Below are 18,800 nucleotides of genomic sequence, written 5' to 3' on the forward strand. Positions count from 1 at the left end.
CGGAAAGACTAGTGTTGCGTATTATCATATGTCTAAGATTTTAATTGGGTAAAAAATACTAATGAAAATCCTACGAAACGTACCGAGACAAGATAGCCACTGCTGCCATTTGTTATGTCTTGGCGGGGGGCACGGCCGTACCCCTAGATAATGTCGATTTCGATCTTCATAGATTATATGTAGGTAAAGGTATACTCGTCGCCTAGTACTCATGTACAAGCATTGTTTAGTTTTGGGGCTAGGTTGATCTGTGTAAAATTATTCCCAGATATTTGTTTATTTAATTGCATATAAAACCACGTGACCACGTGACGGTATATAGCAAAGAGTAAAAAGTATGGCATATAGGTATATATATATATAATGGTGTTTACATTCGCGACTGAGCCGAGCTACAAGACGAAACGCGTATATAAACGGTGGACTCGGGACTCGGCTCGCCAGGCTCGCGTCCGGAGCGGTTTTTTGGGCACGAGTCAAAGGGGCTCGCGGAAGATATGTGCTTGTTTACATTCGCGTTCGGCTTTCATTCGCTTACAAACCTTTTACCGTACCGGTTGTGTTTAACATCAATTAGCTCGTCAAGCTTACGGGCTGTGGCCGAGACACGAGACGAGCCGCGAGCCGAGCCACGAGCCGCGAGTGTGAATTCCCGGCCCCCGAAGTAATAGGTTGATTACGTTACGTGACCTCTGCACGTGATTATACCGGTGATATAAGAATCGGTAGAGCTCAACACTAGTCAGTTACACTGTTTCACCTACACAGGGAATCGCTTGAGTGAATAAATCTTTCGTATGAAAACAACTTCTTTGGTGTTGACCTAAATAGCTTTAATTTATAACCTCTTTTTATTGAAGTACGTGTTATTACAGTACACGTAAAAATGAAAGGTACAAAAGAGAAAGGCTAACTGCAATTATTTTGTTATACTGCACTCACTGTTATAGCCTTGACGTTATTTTTTGAATGAAAGTGTAATCTCTGTGTTCTGCTTTTAATTATGGCCGATTCACAAGAATTACTACTGCAGCAAATTAAAGAACAAGGTGAACTAGTAAGAAAATTGAAGGCTGCAAAGGAATCCAGCGAAAAGGTAAATGTTGATGTAATATAATAAAATGTGTGTTATATTACATCATTCACATACTTTATCGTATTGGATCGTACTTGGAATGTTTTAAATTACAGTTTTATTTATTCTATAGGCCTGCGTGTTCAACAAAGGCAGTCCACGAAACCAGTATGATTTAGCTGAAATCGACACCCATTTTTCACAATATAGCTACATTTGCGGCTATACGCCTAGCAATTGCGATGTGATCCTTGCTAAAGACTTAGACAAAATAGATTTTCGTAAATACATATATATCTGGAGGTGGTGGAACCATATGCGGAGTTTCAGCAGTGCTGAAGTATCACAATTCCCTATTGTTCAACCTCCTGATGTTATGAGCTCAAAACCAAATGGCATTACTTTATCTATTGAAGTACAGGTCCGTGAGTTATATATATAAAGAACATACCCCGCAACCGAGCCGGCAAATTTGTGGCAGTGTACATCATGGTTGTCACTTCTTCAAACAAATTAAAGTACAAAAAATACTTTCTTTGTTTTCAAACACACCAATATTTTCAAGCAATAAAATTACATATTAACATTTGAAAGAAATACAGAAAAACTTGCATATACAAAATAACAGACAGATTGAAACACATTTTATTGACATTGTCATATTAATTTATTTTCTTTAATAGCAAATTAAACTGGTTTATATCAGAATAGGGTTGATCAGGTTCACCTTCAATTTTGTTAATCTTGCATACAATAAAGTTTAAGTAAAATGGTTTATCATAATCACCAACCCTTATATAAAACTGTCATATGCCATGGTTTTGCCAGTTCCGTTAGGGGTTTTATAATGATTAAGTATTTATTCACTGTAAATATGATTTGGCACAGTAGATAGCCTCTGGAATTATGTTAAGAATGTCAATTATATTTAAATGTTATTTTGAACCTCCACATATGGTTCCCTAGTCACCACAAGGGTTGTTATTGGTATCCATTATCTAAGAGCCTTAGGTTTTACAATGAATTTTTAAGTGTTGTATTTTTCTGTTTTCCGGTATAAACATTGTAAAGCTGTGGTGACAAGGGACTGTATTGGATTTTTTGGCTTAACATTGGATACAACCAGTCAAGCATGTCTTTCCGAGCAATAAGTCTTGTGAAAATCCATAAAACCGTGTTGAGGTTGCACAATATAAATAGAGTTCTAACTAAGACTATTACAACATCAGCTTGTTGCAAGGTATTAGAAAGCTATGCGCTTTACTTATTTTAAATAAGATGCCTTTTTTATTTGCCTTTTTAATTATTAAAAAAAAATAAGGTATGCTGTTTTGGGTAAAATATTGCTGAAATGTGACAGTCTCACCTTTTTTGTCAGTAATCAATAGGAATATTAAATTGAAGATGACAAATATTTTAAGAGACTGCCGCAATACAGCATAATTCATGTGCAAATTGTTTTCATGCATGAATAGAATATACTCCCTTAATTGTTTAGTGCTGTCAATACCTGTTATAGCCTGTGTTTATAGGATTGACATACAATTTTCAGTGAATGAATGAAATAGCCTTTATTTCAGATAAGTATTTTGTAAGTACATTTTGTTGTTAACATATATCTACTTTCCATCTGTATGCCTTTTGTAGGCAAAGGCCTCCCTTAACTCTTTCCATTTATTTCATTCATTCATTATAATTTCATTCATTCATTTTGCCGCCCGTAAATGGCGAAAAAATGAGTACTTGATCACAGTTGTTACTTTTTCTAATATTTTTTGATTTGATATATCCTATAAAAATGATTACGAACTGATTTATTCATTATTTTAAACAAAAACAAAAAATGTCAAGTACAGGCCGCAAAAAGCTCCCCACGCGAGAACTCGCGTTTCATTAAGAGGCGCGTCTAGCCTAGGCAGATTGACATCCTTTAAAAATTAACAAACACTCATTTTCTTTCAGATTAAGGAAGAAGTAGCTAAGCTTTTAGCCCTCAAAGCCCAGCTCGCTCCAGAAGATGTTGCTCCACAGAAGTTCACCCTCAAAACGCCAAAGGGAACACGGGATTATACTCCGCAGCAAATGACCATAAGAAATGATGTATTGCAGAAGATTATAACGGTTTTCAAGAGGCATGGAGCTGAATGTATAGACACACCTGTGTTTGAATTGAAGGTTTGACTGCTGCATTGTTTTATCTTACAGCATTGACTGTCCAGACTACTCAGTTTGAAGGCCAAACAGTACATAAGGGGTCATCCATTAATTACATCACACGAATTTCTAGGTTTGTTGACCCCTCCCCCCCTCCTTGTCACACTTGGTCACATTTGGCAAAACCCCTCCCCCCTGGTGTGACGTCACATTTTTCGAATTGGGTATTATTAATATTTTATCAAAATACTTTTGATAAAAGAAATATAAGTAATTCTATAACACAAAACCGATTAGGAAAGAAAATTAAACGAATATAACGAATAATCGTTCCAAAAACTCGTTATTTAACTTTACAACGAATAAAAAAATCTAAAAATAAAATCGATTACTGGTGATGTTAAAGTGACGTCACAAAGTTTGTGACTCCCCCCTCTCCCTTGTCACAACATGTTACATTTTCTTGACCCCCTCCCTCCCCCTAAACGTGTGATGAAATTCGTTCGCCCCCTAATTTGTTACAGTGTCCTACGTCAATAATGGGACATGAAAGGAACCGTAAAACAGGAGTTCCCACAAAGTAGAGGGACATGAAGGCTTTGCTAAAAAGAACCTGTGGTTTTTTGTGGCTACAAAAACATATGCGACCGCAGCTGGCAAAACATCCCACTTTGTCGCTTGCCATAAGGATGCCTTGTCAGGTTGTTCATATCAAGATACAAGCAAATCTTATCCTTATGGCAGGCGGCAGAGTGGGACATTTGCTGGCCACGGTCACATGTTTTTCTTAACTCAGTGGATTTAATGCAAAATAAGAGCCCTGCTATAGATAGTAAGAGAAAATATATAATTGGTTCAATACTATTTCCTTGGAACAGCTGATATAACTATAATTCATTTTGGGAAAGAATGGGAAAAATTGGGGGAGGCCTTTTGCATATGCGAATTGGCTGCTATCTATTGTACAGTCATGGAATTGGAAGGTTTGTCACTTGAACCTGAATGCCATTATATAGAATCGACAAGTGACAAACCTTAAAATTTCTTGACTCTACCGTATCATAGTCAACCATAAAATTAAAAGTCAATGGTAATGTTATACTTTACCTACTATTATTTGTCTTTGGTGTCTGGAACATACTTAAAGTAATACCATCTATTCACAGGAAGTATTAACAGGCAAATATGGTGAGGACTCCAAGCTAATCTATGACCTAAAAGACCAAGGGGGCGAGATCCTTTCCCTGCGGTACGACCTGACAGTTCCGCTGGCGCGCTATCTGGCTATGAATAAGATCAACACGTTGAAACGCTACCACATAGCAAAGGTCTACAGAAGAGACAATCCCGCCATGACTAAGGGAAGATACAGGGAATTCTATCAATGTGTAAGTCGACTTGTAATTCTTTGCTATAGAAGCCCCAATTTAATTTTTAGAATTATATTAATTGTAAGCCCATTTGGACGTAGTTTAGCGAAATGGATCCATCCTCACATTTGTCATTTAAATAAACAAGTTTTCTTTTTGGTACAAAGTTCAAATTCTTTTGACAGATTTTTGTGGTTTGGATCATTTGGATCCTTTTCCCTAAATAGGGTTGTTTCCATCTACAAATCTTAGGGCAGAATTGTATCCCAATAAATTCTTTTGGATTATAAGAACACGTTAAACTACTTTTAGGGGACCTGTAATGGCCATATATTTGTAAATATTGAATTTAAAATATCTTTTGGCACACGTCACGTGACCAAACTCGGAACGTCTTTGAAGATTCTGGTGACGTCACAACTCTCGAATTGACACTGTTGACAGTTAGGCGATAAACAACAAATGACAAATGTCAGTTGACAGTTCGTATCTTCTACGTGTGTATGTAGTTATGTGTCAAACTGTAAACTGTGACGTCACACAATTTTCAAAGAGCGTTTTGGGCGCGAAAGCATCTTTCAAAATATATTTTGTTAATTTAACATATTTAAAGCCGTTTTTAGTATAAAAGGTGAATTTTAGGGCAACTTTTAGTTAATATAGAACGTAATACAAGCGAGGCTAGTTTGTTAGTATACTCGTACATGTGTGTTAACATATATTCTACAGACTGTTACTTTGGTTGCCTGACTTACAGGGCAGAATAACAGTAGGAAATAGTTCATACCTATCCAAATCTGCCAATCAGCCTATGAAGCAGGAGGTTCCGGGTTCGAATCCTAGTAAGGGCATTTATTTGTGTGTTTATCACAGATACTTGTTCATGAGTTATGGATATTTTCTAATTATAATAATATTTACAGTACATATGGTGCTACTTCCCCGCACGCGAGCGGGAATGAGTACTTTCCGTGCATATGTCGAAACTAGAGCCATATGTACTGTAAAACGTTGTACGATACACGTGCGAATAGGTAATTCGCAACGAGTGGTGATAAATTAAAATACGACGGAAGGGAGTGTTTTAAATCAACACGAGTTGCCTATGATTGAAGTTCCTATTTTCTGCACTTGTATCGTAAATATCTATGATCTAAGTATTATAAGAGATATATCGTCATATTGTGTGCACAGTAGGTACAGTCACGTCTGAAAATATCAGTACAAAAAATGTGCCAAAAATATGTATTATGGGCAATAAAAAGGGCTTAATATATGGGCAATAAAGTCGTGTATACATATTTTTGGCACTTATTTCGTATCGATATTTTCAGACGTGACCGTACAAGCCTTATTGAGCTTACTGTAGAATTAAGATTTATTTAAGATTGAAATATTATTATATTTATAATAAAACTATTTGTAAAGTCAAACTAGCAAAAGTAGAAAAATATTGAATTCCCCTATCTTCGTGGGCCATGCTGTACCGTTTGTATGATGTTGGCTATTTGGGAAGGAACTAAAAGCGATGATCATGGTTGACGTACTAGAAATGTACACTTTCTCGAAATGGTCACTTGTTTTAAATATGGCTACTGTCAATATGGCTAATGATAATGACGCAGCTGCCCAAGGCGATAACAAGCCACGAAGAGAATTGGCGTTAGAAAGTGCATAGGTTACGTTCGCGCCGTAAAGTGGGTCACGTCCGGTATGTAGATCGGTGTCGCAATACCGCGCGATTATTCGGTTAAGGTCAAAGACAGATTACGCGGTCAAAAGTCATTATCGCATACCTTATGATCGGCCACTCAATATGTATGAGCCGTGTTGCTGCCTTGGTGGGTAGTTGATTACGCGATTATTTTAATATATGCGGTATGTGCTGCGTGGCGAGTATGGAGGCGTGTTTTTATCACGAGATGGATTTAATGTAATATTACAATTAGAGATGACACGAATATTTGGCAACAATTCTGTATTCGACCCAATACCTAATACCATTACTTACACTTGTCCGTTTTTTTAAGCATTAGAAAGATTACTAAGATTATTAGGGTCGGCAACGCGCATGTAACTCCTCTGGAGTTGCAGGCGTACATAGGCTACGGAGACTGCTTACCATCAGGCGGGCCGTATGCTGTTTGCCACTGACGTATAAAAAAAAAGATTTTGATTTTTATTGAAAAACAATTTTGAAAAATAAGTTACGGCTAATATGTAACATTTATAAATCATATACGATCATTAACATTATTTTGCTTTCATAAGTAATAGTCACTGATTTAAAAAAAGCGTTTTCGAATAAAAAGACATGTCAAGATTGTTAGCCTTTTTTCTAATGGTAAAACGAAACGAACTATTTGTGGCATCTCTAAAATTACAATACATCTTCATCTTCCTGCCTGCCTGGGGTCCGCTTGACAACTAATCCCCAGAATTGGCGTAGGCATTAGTTTTTACGAAAGCGACTGCCATCTGACCTTCTAACCCAGAGTGGTAAACTAGGCCTTATTGGGATTAGTTCGGTTTCCTCACGATGTTTTCCTTTACCGAAAAGCGACTGGTAAATATCAAATGATATTTCGTACATAAGTTCCTAAAAACTCATTAGTATGAGCCGGGGTTTGAACCCGCGATCTCTCACCGCTAGGCCACCACCTCGTATTAAAATACAATAAGTATATAAGTAGTAATAATTCATCCAAAAAATGGAGTTAATCTCGTGGCTAGGGCATTAGATCAACTTAGTATGAGCCAAGGAACAATCTTGAAAAATGTTTTCTCATGCCGGCTCTTCTCTTCTAGAGTTCCCAATTTCCAGCCGATTCTTGTGAAATTTTGAGGGAAGGTTCCATATTTTTTTCGTTTGTTTTCGATCCTAACTTTTATCGTAATCAAATAATTTAAAAAAGTCAAAAGAACACTAGGTAAATATACAATCAATTGTGTAGAAATATTTTCCATATAGTCAATATCCAGAACCGAAAATGGGGACTACGTTTGTATTTTTTTTTTATACTACGTTGGTTGCAAACAAGCATACGGCCTGCCTGATGGTAAGCAGTCTCCGTAGCCTTTGTACACCTGCAACTCCAGAGGAGTTACATGCGCGTTGCCGACCCTAACCCCACCCCCCTCGTTGAGCTCGTTCTCGTTGTATGGAGAAGCGTTCGTCCACTATCCTCATAAAAGTACGACTTCACGTTCACATCAGTTTTGCTGTAGGATTTCGACATCGCCGGGCAGTACGACCCGATGGTGCCGGACGCGGAGTGCCTGCGCGTGGTGGCCGAGGCGCTGGACGCGCTGGACGTGGGCCGCTACGTGCTGAAGGTGAACCACCGCCGGCTGCTCGACGGCATGTTCGAGGCCTGCGGGGTCCCCGCTGACAACTTCCGCGCCACTTGCTCCACTGTCGACAAACTGGATAAGGTACTTGTAAAATCTCCGCTGGTCTCAGGTGTTGTCGAGGTGATAAATAAGAGTGGACTGTAGTATACACGCTGGTTTACTTCCAAAATTACAAAAATACAAAAAAATGGGAAAAGTGAATAGTCGTTGGGGAATCGGATAACAACCGATAAGTTTTTAAAGCTCTAGGAACTGTCAAAAGTTTTAAATGTAAAATTGCCATAGTTACATTTGAATGTAAGGATTTGAATTATGATTAGATTTATACATTTCGTTGAATATCTTAATTAAAAAATATGCAATTTGAATTGAATTAATTATAAGAAAATATTGTTACATATATATTATAAAATATAAAACTAATATAAAACTATGGAAAGGATTTTTAATACATATGGTAGGTTTTTGCCTAACGAATACAGGTTCAAAAATTAGTCAATTTTTGAACGACTCGTAACAGTACTCCTACTCTATATTTTCATTATTTTTACCTCGAATTATTTCATTGTCTAAAGAAAGGTTGTAGGCGACCTATTTCTATATTTTAAGCGCAAAATTATATTGCTGTCCAGCCCGCACAGTGTCATCCGCCGCCGGCACCATGGGCGTGAAAGCAATATAATTACACGCGTACGATACAGACAGAAACAGGCGGTTCAAGACGGTTATTTTCGGGTAGTTTAGGTTTATAGAACTTTATTTTCTCGAAGAAATTATACATATAACAATAATAATAAATCCGTTTATTTAAGACAACATAGGTCCAAGCTTTAAAGCGTGTCGGAAAAAGTTACCACCGGCGGAAGAGGTCTAGCAATGTTTATTATCAATTTGTAACAATATTTTCTAAAATATACATAATAATGCCATGAGAATTTAAGAAAAGTTAGTAATATTTTTACCTACCTTTAGCATCTTGTACAGTCAGCGTCAAATACTCCGGAGCAGTCAACGTCGCCAAATAGTTCGGTACACCATACTAAATATATGGTGTACCGAACTATTTGGCTACTTTGGTTGTTACTAAGTATTTGACGCCGACTGTACCGGACAAATATAATAAAAATAATAAAATGCTTTATTGCTCACTACAAAAAAATGGTACAAAGTATGAAAAGGTATAAATATGTAGGTAACAACAGGCGGACTTATCGCTAAACAGCGATCTCTTTCAGACAACCTTCAGATAGTGAAATGGCTTCAGATAGTAATATAGCTAGTATGCAGACATTAAAAGTACATCATCATTCGCTTGCCCTTATCCCATTCATTTGGAGTCGGCGCAGCATGTCTTTTCCTTCCATATCTTTCTGTCACCCGTCATCTCATCATTCACTCGCGTTCGTTTCATGTCATCTCTCACACAATCCATCCACCGTTTCCTAGGTTTTCCTCTGCCGTTCCATCCCTCCACATTCATTCGTAATACCTTTCTCGTCACATGACTTTCATCCCTCCGCATCACATGCCAGACATTAAAAGTACCTACTAACACTATATTATCCCATACATATAAGTAAGGTCTGGCGGCTCTGGGATCTTGCTCTATACCAGGGGTTCCCAATCTTTTTCAACATGCGGCGCAGTTACAAGTTTAGTATTTTGCAACGGCGCCCTTGTAAATTTAAAATCACGGTCGAAAAAGAGTGACACGGCGCTATATTATTTACCGATGCGAGCGCTCAAATAGGTACCCGCGAATATTTGTGGTTTCGGATAATGATAGAACTCACGGCGCCCCTCTTTACTTTCTACGGCGCACCAGGGCGCCGCGGCGCACACTTTGGGAACCCCTGCTCTATACATCTCTAGTGTACTCTAAAATAATATCATAAAATTACAGCTGTCATGGGAGGAAGTGCGAACGGAAATGATAAACGAGAAAGGCGTAACCCCAGAAGCGGCGGACAAAATCGGCGAATACGTCAGATTGAACGGCGGCACCGAGCTCGCCGAGGAGCTACTCCGAGACGAGAAGCTGTCGAAAACTAAAGCGGCCGTCGAGGGCCTTGAAGGCATCAAGCTCTTGCTGCACTATTGTGAACTCTTCGGCATTAAGGATAAGATCCTTTTCGACTTGAGTTTGGCGAGAGGGCTCGATTACTACACTGGAGTTATCTATGAAGCTGTTTTAACTCGTGAGTACAAATTACGCTTGTAGTATTCTCTGCGTCATTCAACATTGAACCTTTTGTTTAAGTAATAGAGTTCGTTAATGTGTGTTAGCGTATTCTTAGTATTTGTTAATGAAAATCGTTGCTTCGGTTTTTTCCCGTGTTCACGTGATGCGATGTTGCGTGTTAAATCGACAATGAAATCGATAAGTCCACGGTAATTAGCGATTGTAATTATCAATTATGTTAAAAGGATGTGGTGTATTTTTTTTTAAATCTGTAATATACGGAGAGGTCATTTATTTCCAATTTAGGACACGCGGCATATTTAATTATTTGTGTCGCTGGTTATATGCTTCTTTAATGTTTCGTAGCCTTTTGTTTAGCGGCCAAGGTTCTCAAATATATCTGAACATGCACTTTAACGTCTTGGTTATAAAGATTTTGTTCAATATATCTGTGAACCCCTTGGCCACTCTGATGTATCTGATGGTGAACGTTCATTTACAATTATCTTTTCTTTTCTGAAAAATTTCTAGTTAACCTTGTAGATATTATATATTTTCTAAATATGCTTTTTTAATATGTTTCGGTCATGAGCGACCGTAATCTTTGTGCAAAGTCCACGCTGGGACTTAGAAATGTGAAATATTATCCATTTTAGTTCAATTACATATTATTTCAAAAGTTACAAAATGAAAATGTTCCAAAATACAATAATTAGTAACCTGACCTAATAATTGGGTACTTGACACATGTTGAATATTATAACAAAATTTAGTTAAAAGGATAGAAAATGAGCCATCCATTATAAAAAAGTGGAATTTAAAGTCTTTCAAAAATAGAAAAGAAAATGGTACCATTCGATTCCTTACATTTTATTGAAAAATAAATTGTATGACAACTATACACATAAACGCAATATTTCAGGGTCAAAATGGCAATTTCCTTGATCTTCCATACATTTAAGACAGACTTATATGATGTGACGTCACATCACCTTATCATTTTGTTAGAGGCGTTTCAATCGTCGAGTGCGAGCGTCAGACTTTAACTCTCATTTCTGATCTTTGTGTTGCTTAAATGCCATGAGCCCCATATAGAAAACAAATTCATTCATCAAAGGTTAACTGGAAGAGATCCCATACAGGGATAAGTTCGCCTTTGTTGTATTTAATTTACTCTGTAACTGTGTTTTTCGTGTTTTTATTTCTATGTACAATAAAGTATATACATACATACATACATAGACATTTGATCTTCAGGAAAATCAAGATCGTTTGACATTATTTACAATAAAGTGGCGGTGACATAATCGGACAGACAGACGGACATGACGAATCTATAAGGGTTCCGTTTTTTGCCATTTGGCTACGGAACAGTCAAGTAGCCAATTAGTGTTACTGTGCCGACACTGGTTATACGCTTTAGCCCATCGGCGGCACGGCTAGAGGAACGTAAGCAAGCAAAGCAAACTAACCTGACCGTTGCCGATGCGCCAGGGCTGAGGCTACGCAGTGCTGTGAAACCCTGACGTCGAAACTTGGCAATTACGTACGTTCGTTAGATACCACACACATTCCAATAGAGCAGCCGGTTACTACTAAGGATTCTGACCTTCTCGATTTTCAAGTTAGTACCATTATGTAGTGCCTGTAGCTCGTTATCATATTATATCATATCATTTATTCAGCAATCATCATACGTATCATCTTTTTAGTCATGCGAGATTGCTGGATGGTCCACAGGAGACATTATCTCTTCGACGCGTGACATGGTGCCGGCCACAATATTCTCGTGTCCTGGAACATATTTGATATCTTATTATTATTTACAGAAATGGCACTTAATCGCGTATAATTAAGTTATAAAAATTACGTCCGACGTTTCGAGGACGGCATTGTCCCCGTGGTCTCGGAGAAGACGGGGATAATATGTAAAAATCGTGAAAGTTTAAATCCATGTTTTATATTTGATATCCGTTGTGGACTTCGCGATGAAACCGAGATACCTGTACTGGCGTGGTGAGCATTTATCTCGAAAAAATAGTCTTGCCTCAACCATATAGCAAAAGTATTTAGTGGTTTTATAATTCTAGATCGTAGGGACTGTATTTTATTTGTGCTGTGTTGACCTTACGAGAGAAAGAGGTTAACGGCTGCTACGAGTCTTATTTACGTTGTTGCAGTACAGCGCCACCGCCAGCGTCAGAAGCGTTCGTGTAAATTGACAGTTCAGCTTCCCTGTCAGGGTGAGCGAGTAAGGTGGCTTGCGAGAGACTTGACCTACATTCCTCGAAGTCCTCGAAGTTCACTTGAGAGAGTAATTGGCTGTGTAGCTCGCATGCTAGGTCCTGAGAGTAGGGCATTGAGTATCAAGAAACGTCGATAAAAATTGTCCATGCCTAAGTAGCGACGCGGGTTCACTGTCTTAGGTACCGGGAATTCCTTTATTGCTGGCACCTTCCGGCATCTTCCTTCTGGCAAAAGATACCTTGTATCCTAGGAACCTGATCTCTCCTTGCCAAAAAGACAACTTGCTAGGTCAGAAACCTAGCAAAGTGTCTTTTTGTTGGACGGTGCACACTGCGTGTATGGTGCGCGTACGCCTCGAATACGATTACCTCAGATAAAGTTATTTCGTCTTATTTTACATCTAAATACATACGCTAATAGGCAACGCGGTGATTTCATAGAAACATAAAAAAACATTACAGGACACTACAACGTACCCGCATTGAGTGATATTTTCACTCGGAATATGTATGACAGACTGAGAGGACATTCTCTGAAGCGGACACGGACGCAGAGTAGTAGCAACCTAAGACGACACTTCCTGTCTAACCGCGTAGTGAAAGTGTGGAACAGTTTGCCCGAATCAGTAATCAGTGCATCCTCAGTGAACTCTTTTAAAAACAGTCTCGACAAACATTGTATACATGGACAATACACAAGTGCAGCACATTGATGTGCACGTATCAGCTATAAGCTGCATGTGCATTCATAAATAATAAGTACCTGGGTCTAAGCTTTGCTCGGTTATAACTATTTATTGTAATATGGTGGTGTATAGATTGATAATCATAACTACATTTTTTTACTAAATTAAACTTTTCTAAAACAATAAAAATAAAAATACAATACAGGTTATGTTAAAGTATGTAACTTTACTTTTGAGTGACATTAACGTGAGACACTTCATTCGGTTCTTGTCTGTTTTAATTTTTTTGTCTTTTAATTATTTATATAAGAATTCAAGCCTTGGCGACCCTCTACATCTCTAAGGATAATTTAATATATATTTTTATATTTTATCTCTGACAATTAGAGACTTATACATCTCTAAAGAATTTTAGTATTTTATGGTTTTATTTTTTTATCATAGTTTTTTTTGTGTAATTTGACATTTAGAGACAGTATACATCTCTAATAAAGTATTTAATATTTCATAGATTCGATATTTGTAATTGTTTTTTTTATTTTTTTTTATTTATTGTTTGTAAAAATGGACATGTAAAAGTGCCCCTGTGGCCTATTTGCTGAATAAATGTTTGATATTTGATATTTGATATTTGATAATAAAAAATATAAACTTGAACATATTAAAAAAAAAACAAAAGTTAGTCACCGGGCGAGATTCGAACCCGTAACACTCTTTTAGCCGTCCGCGTCTTAACCCGCTGGACCAGACGGACAGTGGCCGGCAACACGAAATTAGCGACCATATTCTGCGTCGAAAGAAAAACGCATGAAAACTCGAAAACACGCGTTTTCCCAAACATAAGACTAATCTAGATAGATTGTATACCCCCAAAAACCCCCATATACCAAATTTCAGCGAAATCGTTAGAGCCGTTTTCGAGATCCCAGAAATATATATATATACAAGAATTGCTCGTTTAAAGATATAAGATAAAATGCGTTATACCGTGTATATATTGTGTTAAAAAGCTTTTTGCTCATTTTCAGAACCAATCAAAGACGGCAACGAGGACCAAGCCGTTGGATCGATCGCTGGTGGTGGACGATACGATAACCTCGTGGGAATGTTTGATTCCAAAAGTAAACAGGTATGTTTTAAATTTGAGGTCCTCGCAAATCGGTAGTGTGCCCGGGCTCTTAGCTGATTTTATTATTGCATTATTTTTTTATAATTCGCTTGCCAAGGATTCGAACCGAATAAAAATTACAAAAGATGTTTATCACTATTTCATTCCACTAGTCAATATAGTTAATGTTTATGATAAAATTTCTTCAAGAAACATTAGGTCTTACACGCGTCTGTCGTTCAAAATGTCCATGAAACCGAATATTTAGTACACAAGACTATTTTTTAGATAAGCAAATTGTAAACAACCTTTAAATACAGTTTCGCTTTTAAAAATAAAATAATGTTTCCTTTAAGCAATATGAGCTAAGTTAAGGTTTGAAGGCAGTTGCCCTCCATGAGCAATAGGGTCATCCATTAATTACATCACACGAATTTCTAGGTTTTTTGACCCCTCCCCCCCTCTTCGTCACACTTGGTCACATTTGGCAACACCCCCCCCCCCCCCTGGTGTGACGTCACATTTTTCGAATTGGCTATTATTAACATTTTATCAAATTATTTTTGATAAAAGTATTACTAGTAATTTTATAACACAAAACCGACTAGGAAACAAAATTAAACGAATATCGTTCCAAAAACAACGAATAAAAAAAAAAACGATTCCTGATGATTTTAAAGTGACGTCACAAAGTTGGTGACTCCCCCCTCCCCCTCGTCACATGTCACATTTTCTTGACGCCTCCCCCCCTAAACGTGTGATATAAATAATATAAATAAATAAATATTATAGGACATTATTACACAAATTAACTAAGTTCCACAGTAAGCTCAATAAGGCTTGTCTTGAGGGTACTTAGACAACGATATATATAATATATAAATACTTAAATACATAGAAAACACCCATGACTCAGGAGCAAATATCCATGCTCATCACACGAATAAATGCCCTTACCAGGATTTGAACCCGGGACCATCGGCTTCATAGGCAGGGTCACTACCCACTAGGCCAGACCGGTCGTCATAATGTGTGATGCAAGGAATGTCCCCATATTGTTCCCCCACCTGTATCCAGGTGCCGTGCGTGGGCGTGAGCATCGGCGTGGAGCGCGTGTTCTCGGTGCTGGAGGCGCGGCGCGGGCGGGTGCGCGGCGCCGACGTGGACGTGTTCGTGGCCTCCGCGCAGAAGAACTTCCTCGACGAGCGCATGAAGATCTGCGCCGAGCTCTGGAGCGCCGGCATCAAGGTGGGCCCGTCGTTTATTAGTGGCGGCCAATAAAAAGTTTTTTTACAGTACATATGGGGCTACTTTATAGCACTAGTGCGAGAAGTAGCATATTACGTTACTGTGTCGAACATTTAAAGGGCCATATATACTGTAAAACGTTGTACGATACATGTGCGAATAGGCAATTCGCAACTCGTGTCGATTAAAAACACTCCCTTCGGTCGTGTTTTAATTTATCGCCACTCGTTTTGAATTTCCTATTTTTCGCACTTGTATCGTAATGTACTATTCTCAAACTTGTAATGAAATGTTGACATGACTTACTTCAAATTAGGTCCGGAAATACTACATATCAGGTGCGATGAGTGAAGATGATATGTAAAGGAATTTCATACAGCCTTACACACCTAGGCCTGTAAGGCGACCTTCATTTGTTTTTAAACGTCAAATTATGGCACGTCTTGGCATTCAACCGTAAAAAACCTATAAGCTAAATTCTGCCATTATGTTTTATTTTTATTTTTTGTGTTATTTTTTCTTTTTTGTGTTTGTTAAATATTATTTCTGGGATTCAAGGGGAAACAAAAATTTCATTATTTTTGCGCTACGACGCACGGTTTAGGAGATACAGCCCCATAAAGTTTTTTTTTTCAGTCATGCAGAAATCTTTATAGGGCTGTATCTCCTAAACCGTGCGTCGTAGCGTAAAAATAATCAAATTTTCGTTCCCCTTTAATAACCCGAAAGTAATAATAACAATCATCATCATCCTGTTTTCTTTTAATTATTTCATTGGAAATTTGAGAAAAGCACTGTACAAATCTCGGCGAGAAACGGGGTTGCCGGCCGCGTATCCCGCTCCGAGCTGCAACTCTTCGTTTCCCGTCCTCTATAGTAATGTACTATTAGACATTAATGGTTGATGTACAGTCGAGGAAATTGATTCTTTAGCAGTTAACGTGTCACGTTACAATGGACAGCTCTTACCATAAGCAAATTTACTTGAACCGCAAGTTGCTAAAGAATCAATTTCCGCGACCGTACATGACAGATGGCCAATAACATCCATTAATTGCGTCTTACATACAATAACGCAGCGATGAAATATATTTACTGCTGGTTCAGCCGCATGCAACAATACGTTCAGTAAATAGACAGACAACAACAGTAGGTACTACAATGTTGCATACAGTTTTGTTACAACTGCATACTTAGTTAAATTAATTTTTAACCAGCAGAAACGTCTGCGAACGATGCTATTCAGCCCCATATGGGGATGAGGTCTTGGTGGCTCAGTTGGCAGAATGCTGGAGTATCGATCCAGAGGCCGTGAGTTCAAGTCTCACCCAAGGCGACAATTTTTCCACTTATAAACTTATTCTAAGCTGCATACTTAGTTGTTAACAAAATTAAATAATGATTAAACGGATTTCATCCGCTATTGAGGCTCAAATTATGCTGTTTCTATCCATTTAAATAGAACAAATTCTCCTTCAAGCGCATATTGCGCAAGCATCTGTTTGACAAGGTTCAAAGGTCGTCCTCATGATGTTTCACAATGCGTATATATTTATATATGTATGTATTTATATTTATGTATCATATTATTTATGTACGTATAATTTTATATAATTTTGTGATATTTTTTTTTTGTCGTTTTGCTCTGTATTCTGACCCTGCACCAATTAGGATATTTCGGTTTGGCTCATGGTTGACTGGTAGAGAATGCCTTGTGGCATTAAGTCCGCCATTTGTACTCTTCATGTATTGTGCAATAAAGTTTAAATAAATAAATAAAAATAAATACTTTATCTCAAAATTGTAGAATATTTATATTTTTTAACTTGATTGTTATTGACGTATACCTATATGTTATATTACTCGATAGACTTTTAAAATATATATGTCATATAATATCAGTGTTTAAATGTCATTAGAAACGATGCTTTTTATAACATAATCGGACTATCTGGTTAAATTTGTTTTACTTCATTGATATAAATCGCGAAAAGCGAAGAGGCCATATGAAATATTATTTTGAAGAGTTTATAACGTTCTAATTTTTGCTGTGGATCGTTTGAAACTTTTTCCATCAATTTTTTTTACATATTTCGTTGTTGAAAAAATGAGTCCCGCCGAGTTTCTTGCGCCGGTATCTTATTGGGACCGTGGTGTAGGGTTAGAACCGGTATTAGTGTCTGACATTCATAAATGCATTGTAATTTGCCTAAATTAAAAAACCGACTTCCACTTTGAATCCAGGCGGAGCAATCATATAAAAAGAACCCAAAAATGCTGACCCAGCTGCAGTACTGCGAAGACGCTGGCATCCCCCTGGCCGTGGTCCTGGGCGAGGACGAGGTCCGGCGCGGGGTCGTGAAGCTGCGCCACGTGGCCGCGCGCCGGGACTGCGAGGTGCCAAGAGACCAGCTGGTGGACGAGCTCACAGCGAGGATAGCCGCGCTCAACACTGCCGTCAATGGAAATAAATAATCTTGTTTCATTTTTTTGTTTTTATGTTCTTCGAGAACTTGATTCTCAGATTCATCAAAATTGCGTTACATTTTAATGAGTCATTCTGTAGTGAATCTACATGGGCCTGTGCCAAAATGTTTACCGGTCAATGTGCTTAATTTACTCCTTAGGTACTGGGTAATCTTCAACAGTTTTAACATATGAAAACCAGTCTTATTTAAGTGTTACATGATAGTAGTTAAAAAAAAAATGGTCTACTACTAAATCGGGGTATATAATTTTGGAGCAAAGTAGGCACATGGTACGGTAACTTATTGTACAGTATATATGACGCTACTTTATCGCATTAGTGCGATAATTAGCACATTACGTAACTATATCGAAAATTTAAATGACCATGCACTGTAAAACGTACGATACATGTACGAAAAGGTAATTCGCAACGAGAATTTCCTCTCGCACTTGTATTGTAATGTACTATTAGTACTATTACAGTACATCTGGTGCTAGTTTACAGCACTAGTGCGATAATAATTTCACATTACGTAACTATGTCGAAATTTTCTAGGGCCGTATGTGCTGTAAAACGTTGTATGATATATATGCGAATAGGTAATTCGCACTTGTATCGTAATGTACTATTATGATGCCTTTGTGCAAGTCCACAAATGGAATTAAAAAACAATTTATTATGAATAAAAATAACACATAATGTCTTAATTATTAAACAAATAAAAGGTGTTGTCAAAATATGTTGATGGAGTTGAGAATCAGTTCTGAGATTAGCTAGCATGATCTGTATACGTCCATTCGTCCTGAACTAGCAAATATGTAAAACAGTGGACAAATGTGCAAATTACCATAAATGCAATTGCGCTAGTTATTTTACCTGAAGTCACCAAAAATAAAATTTTGTTATT

The 18,800-nt window shown here is 37.7% G+C and overlaps 1 protein-coding gene across 3 annotated transcripts; it reads left to right on the forward strand.

Moving 5' to 3' along the window:
- Positions 1–265: 265 nt before the first annotated feature.
- Positions 266–17,908, forward strand: LOC133516831 (histidine--tRNA ligase, cytoplasmic). Of its 3 annotated transcripts, none has more exons than XM_061849822.1 (9): positions 266–1,096; positions 1,209–1,496; positions 3,038–3,250; positions 4,396–4,617; positions 7,828–8,034; positions 9,857–10,151; positions 14,096–14,196; positions 15,253–15,423; positions 17,668–17,908. In XM_061849822.1, the coding sequence occupies exons 1-9, from the start codon at positions 1,004–1,006 to the stop codon at positions 17,896–17,898; spliced, it is 1,821 nt and encodes a 606-aa protein (XP_061705806.1). In that variant the 5' UTR covers positions 266–1,003; the 3' UTR covers positions 17,899–17,908. The 3 variants fall into 3 exon arrangements, with proteins under 3 accessions (XP_061705806.1, XP_061705808.1, XP_061705807.1); XM_061849823.1 differs by lacking the exon at positions 1,209–1,496 and adding an exon at positions 2,147–2,315 and having other exon boundaries at positions 956–1,096; XM_061849824.1 differs by lacking the exon at positions 1,209–1,496 and having other exon boundaries at positions 273–1,096.
- Positions 17,909–18,800: the final 892 nt, after the last annotated feature.

This window comes from Cydia pomonella, chromosome 4 (genome assembly GCF_033807575.1).
Source record: "Cydia pomonella isolate Wapato2018A chromosome 4, ilCydPomo1, whole genome shotgun sequence".
NCBI classification, from domain to species: domain Eukaryota; kingdom Metazoa; phylum Arthropoda; class Insecta; order Lepidoptera; family Tortricidae; genus Cydia; species Cydia pomonella.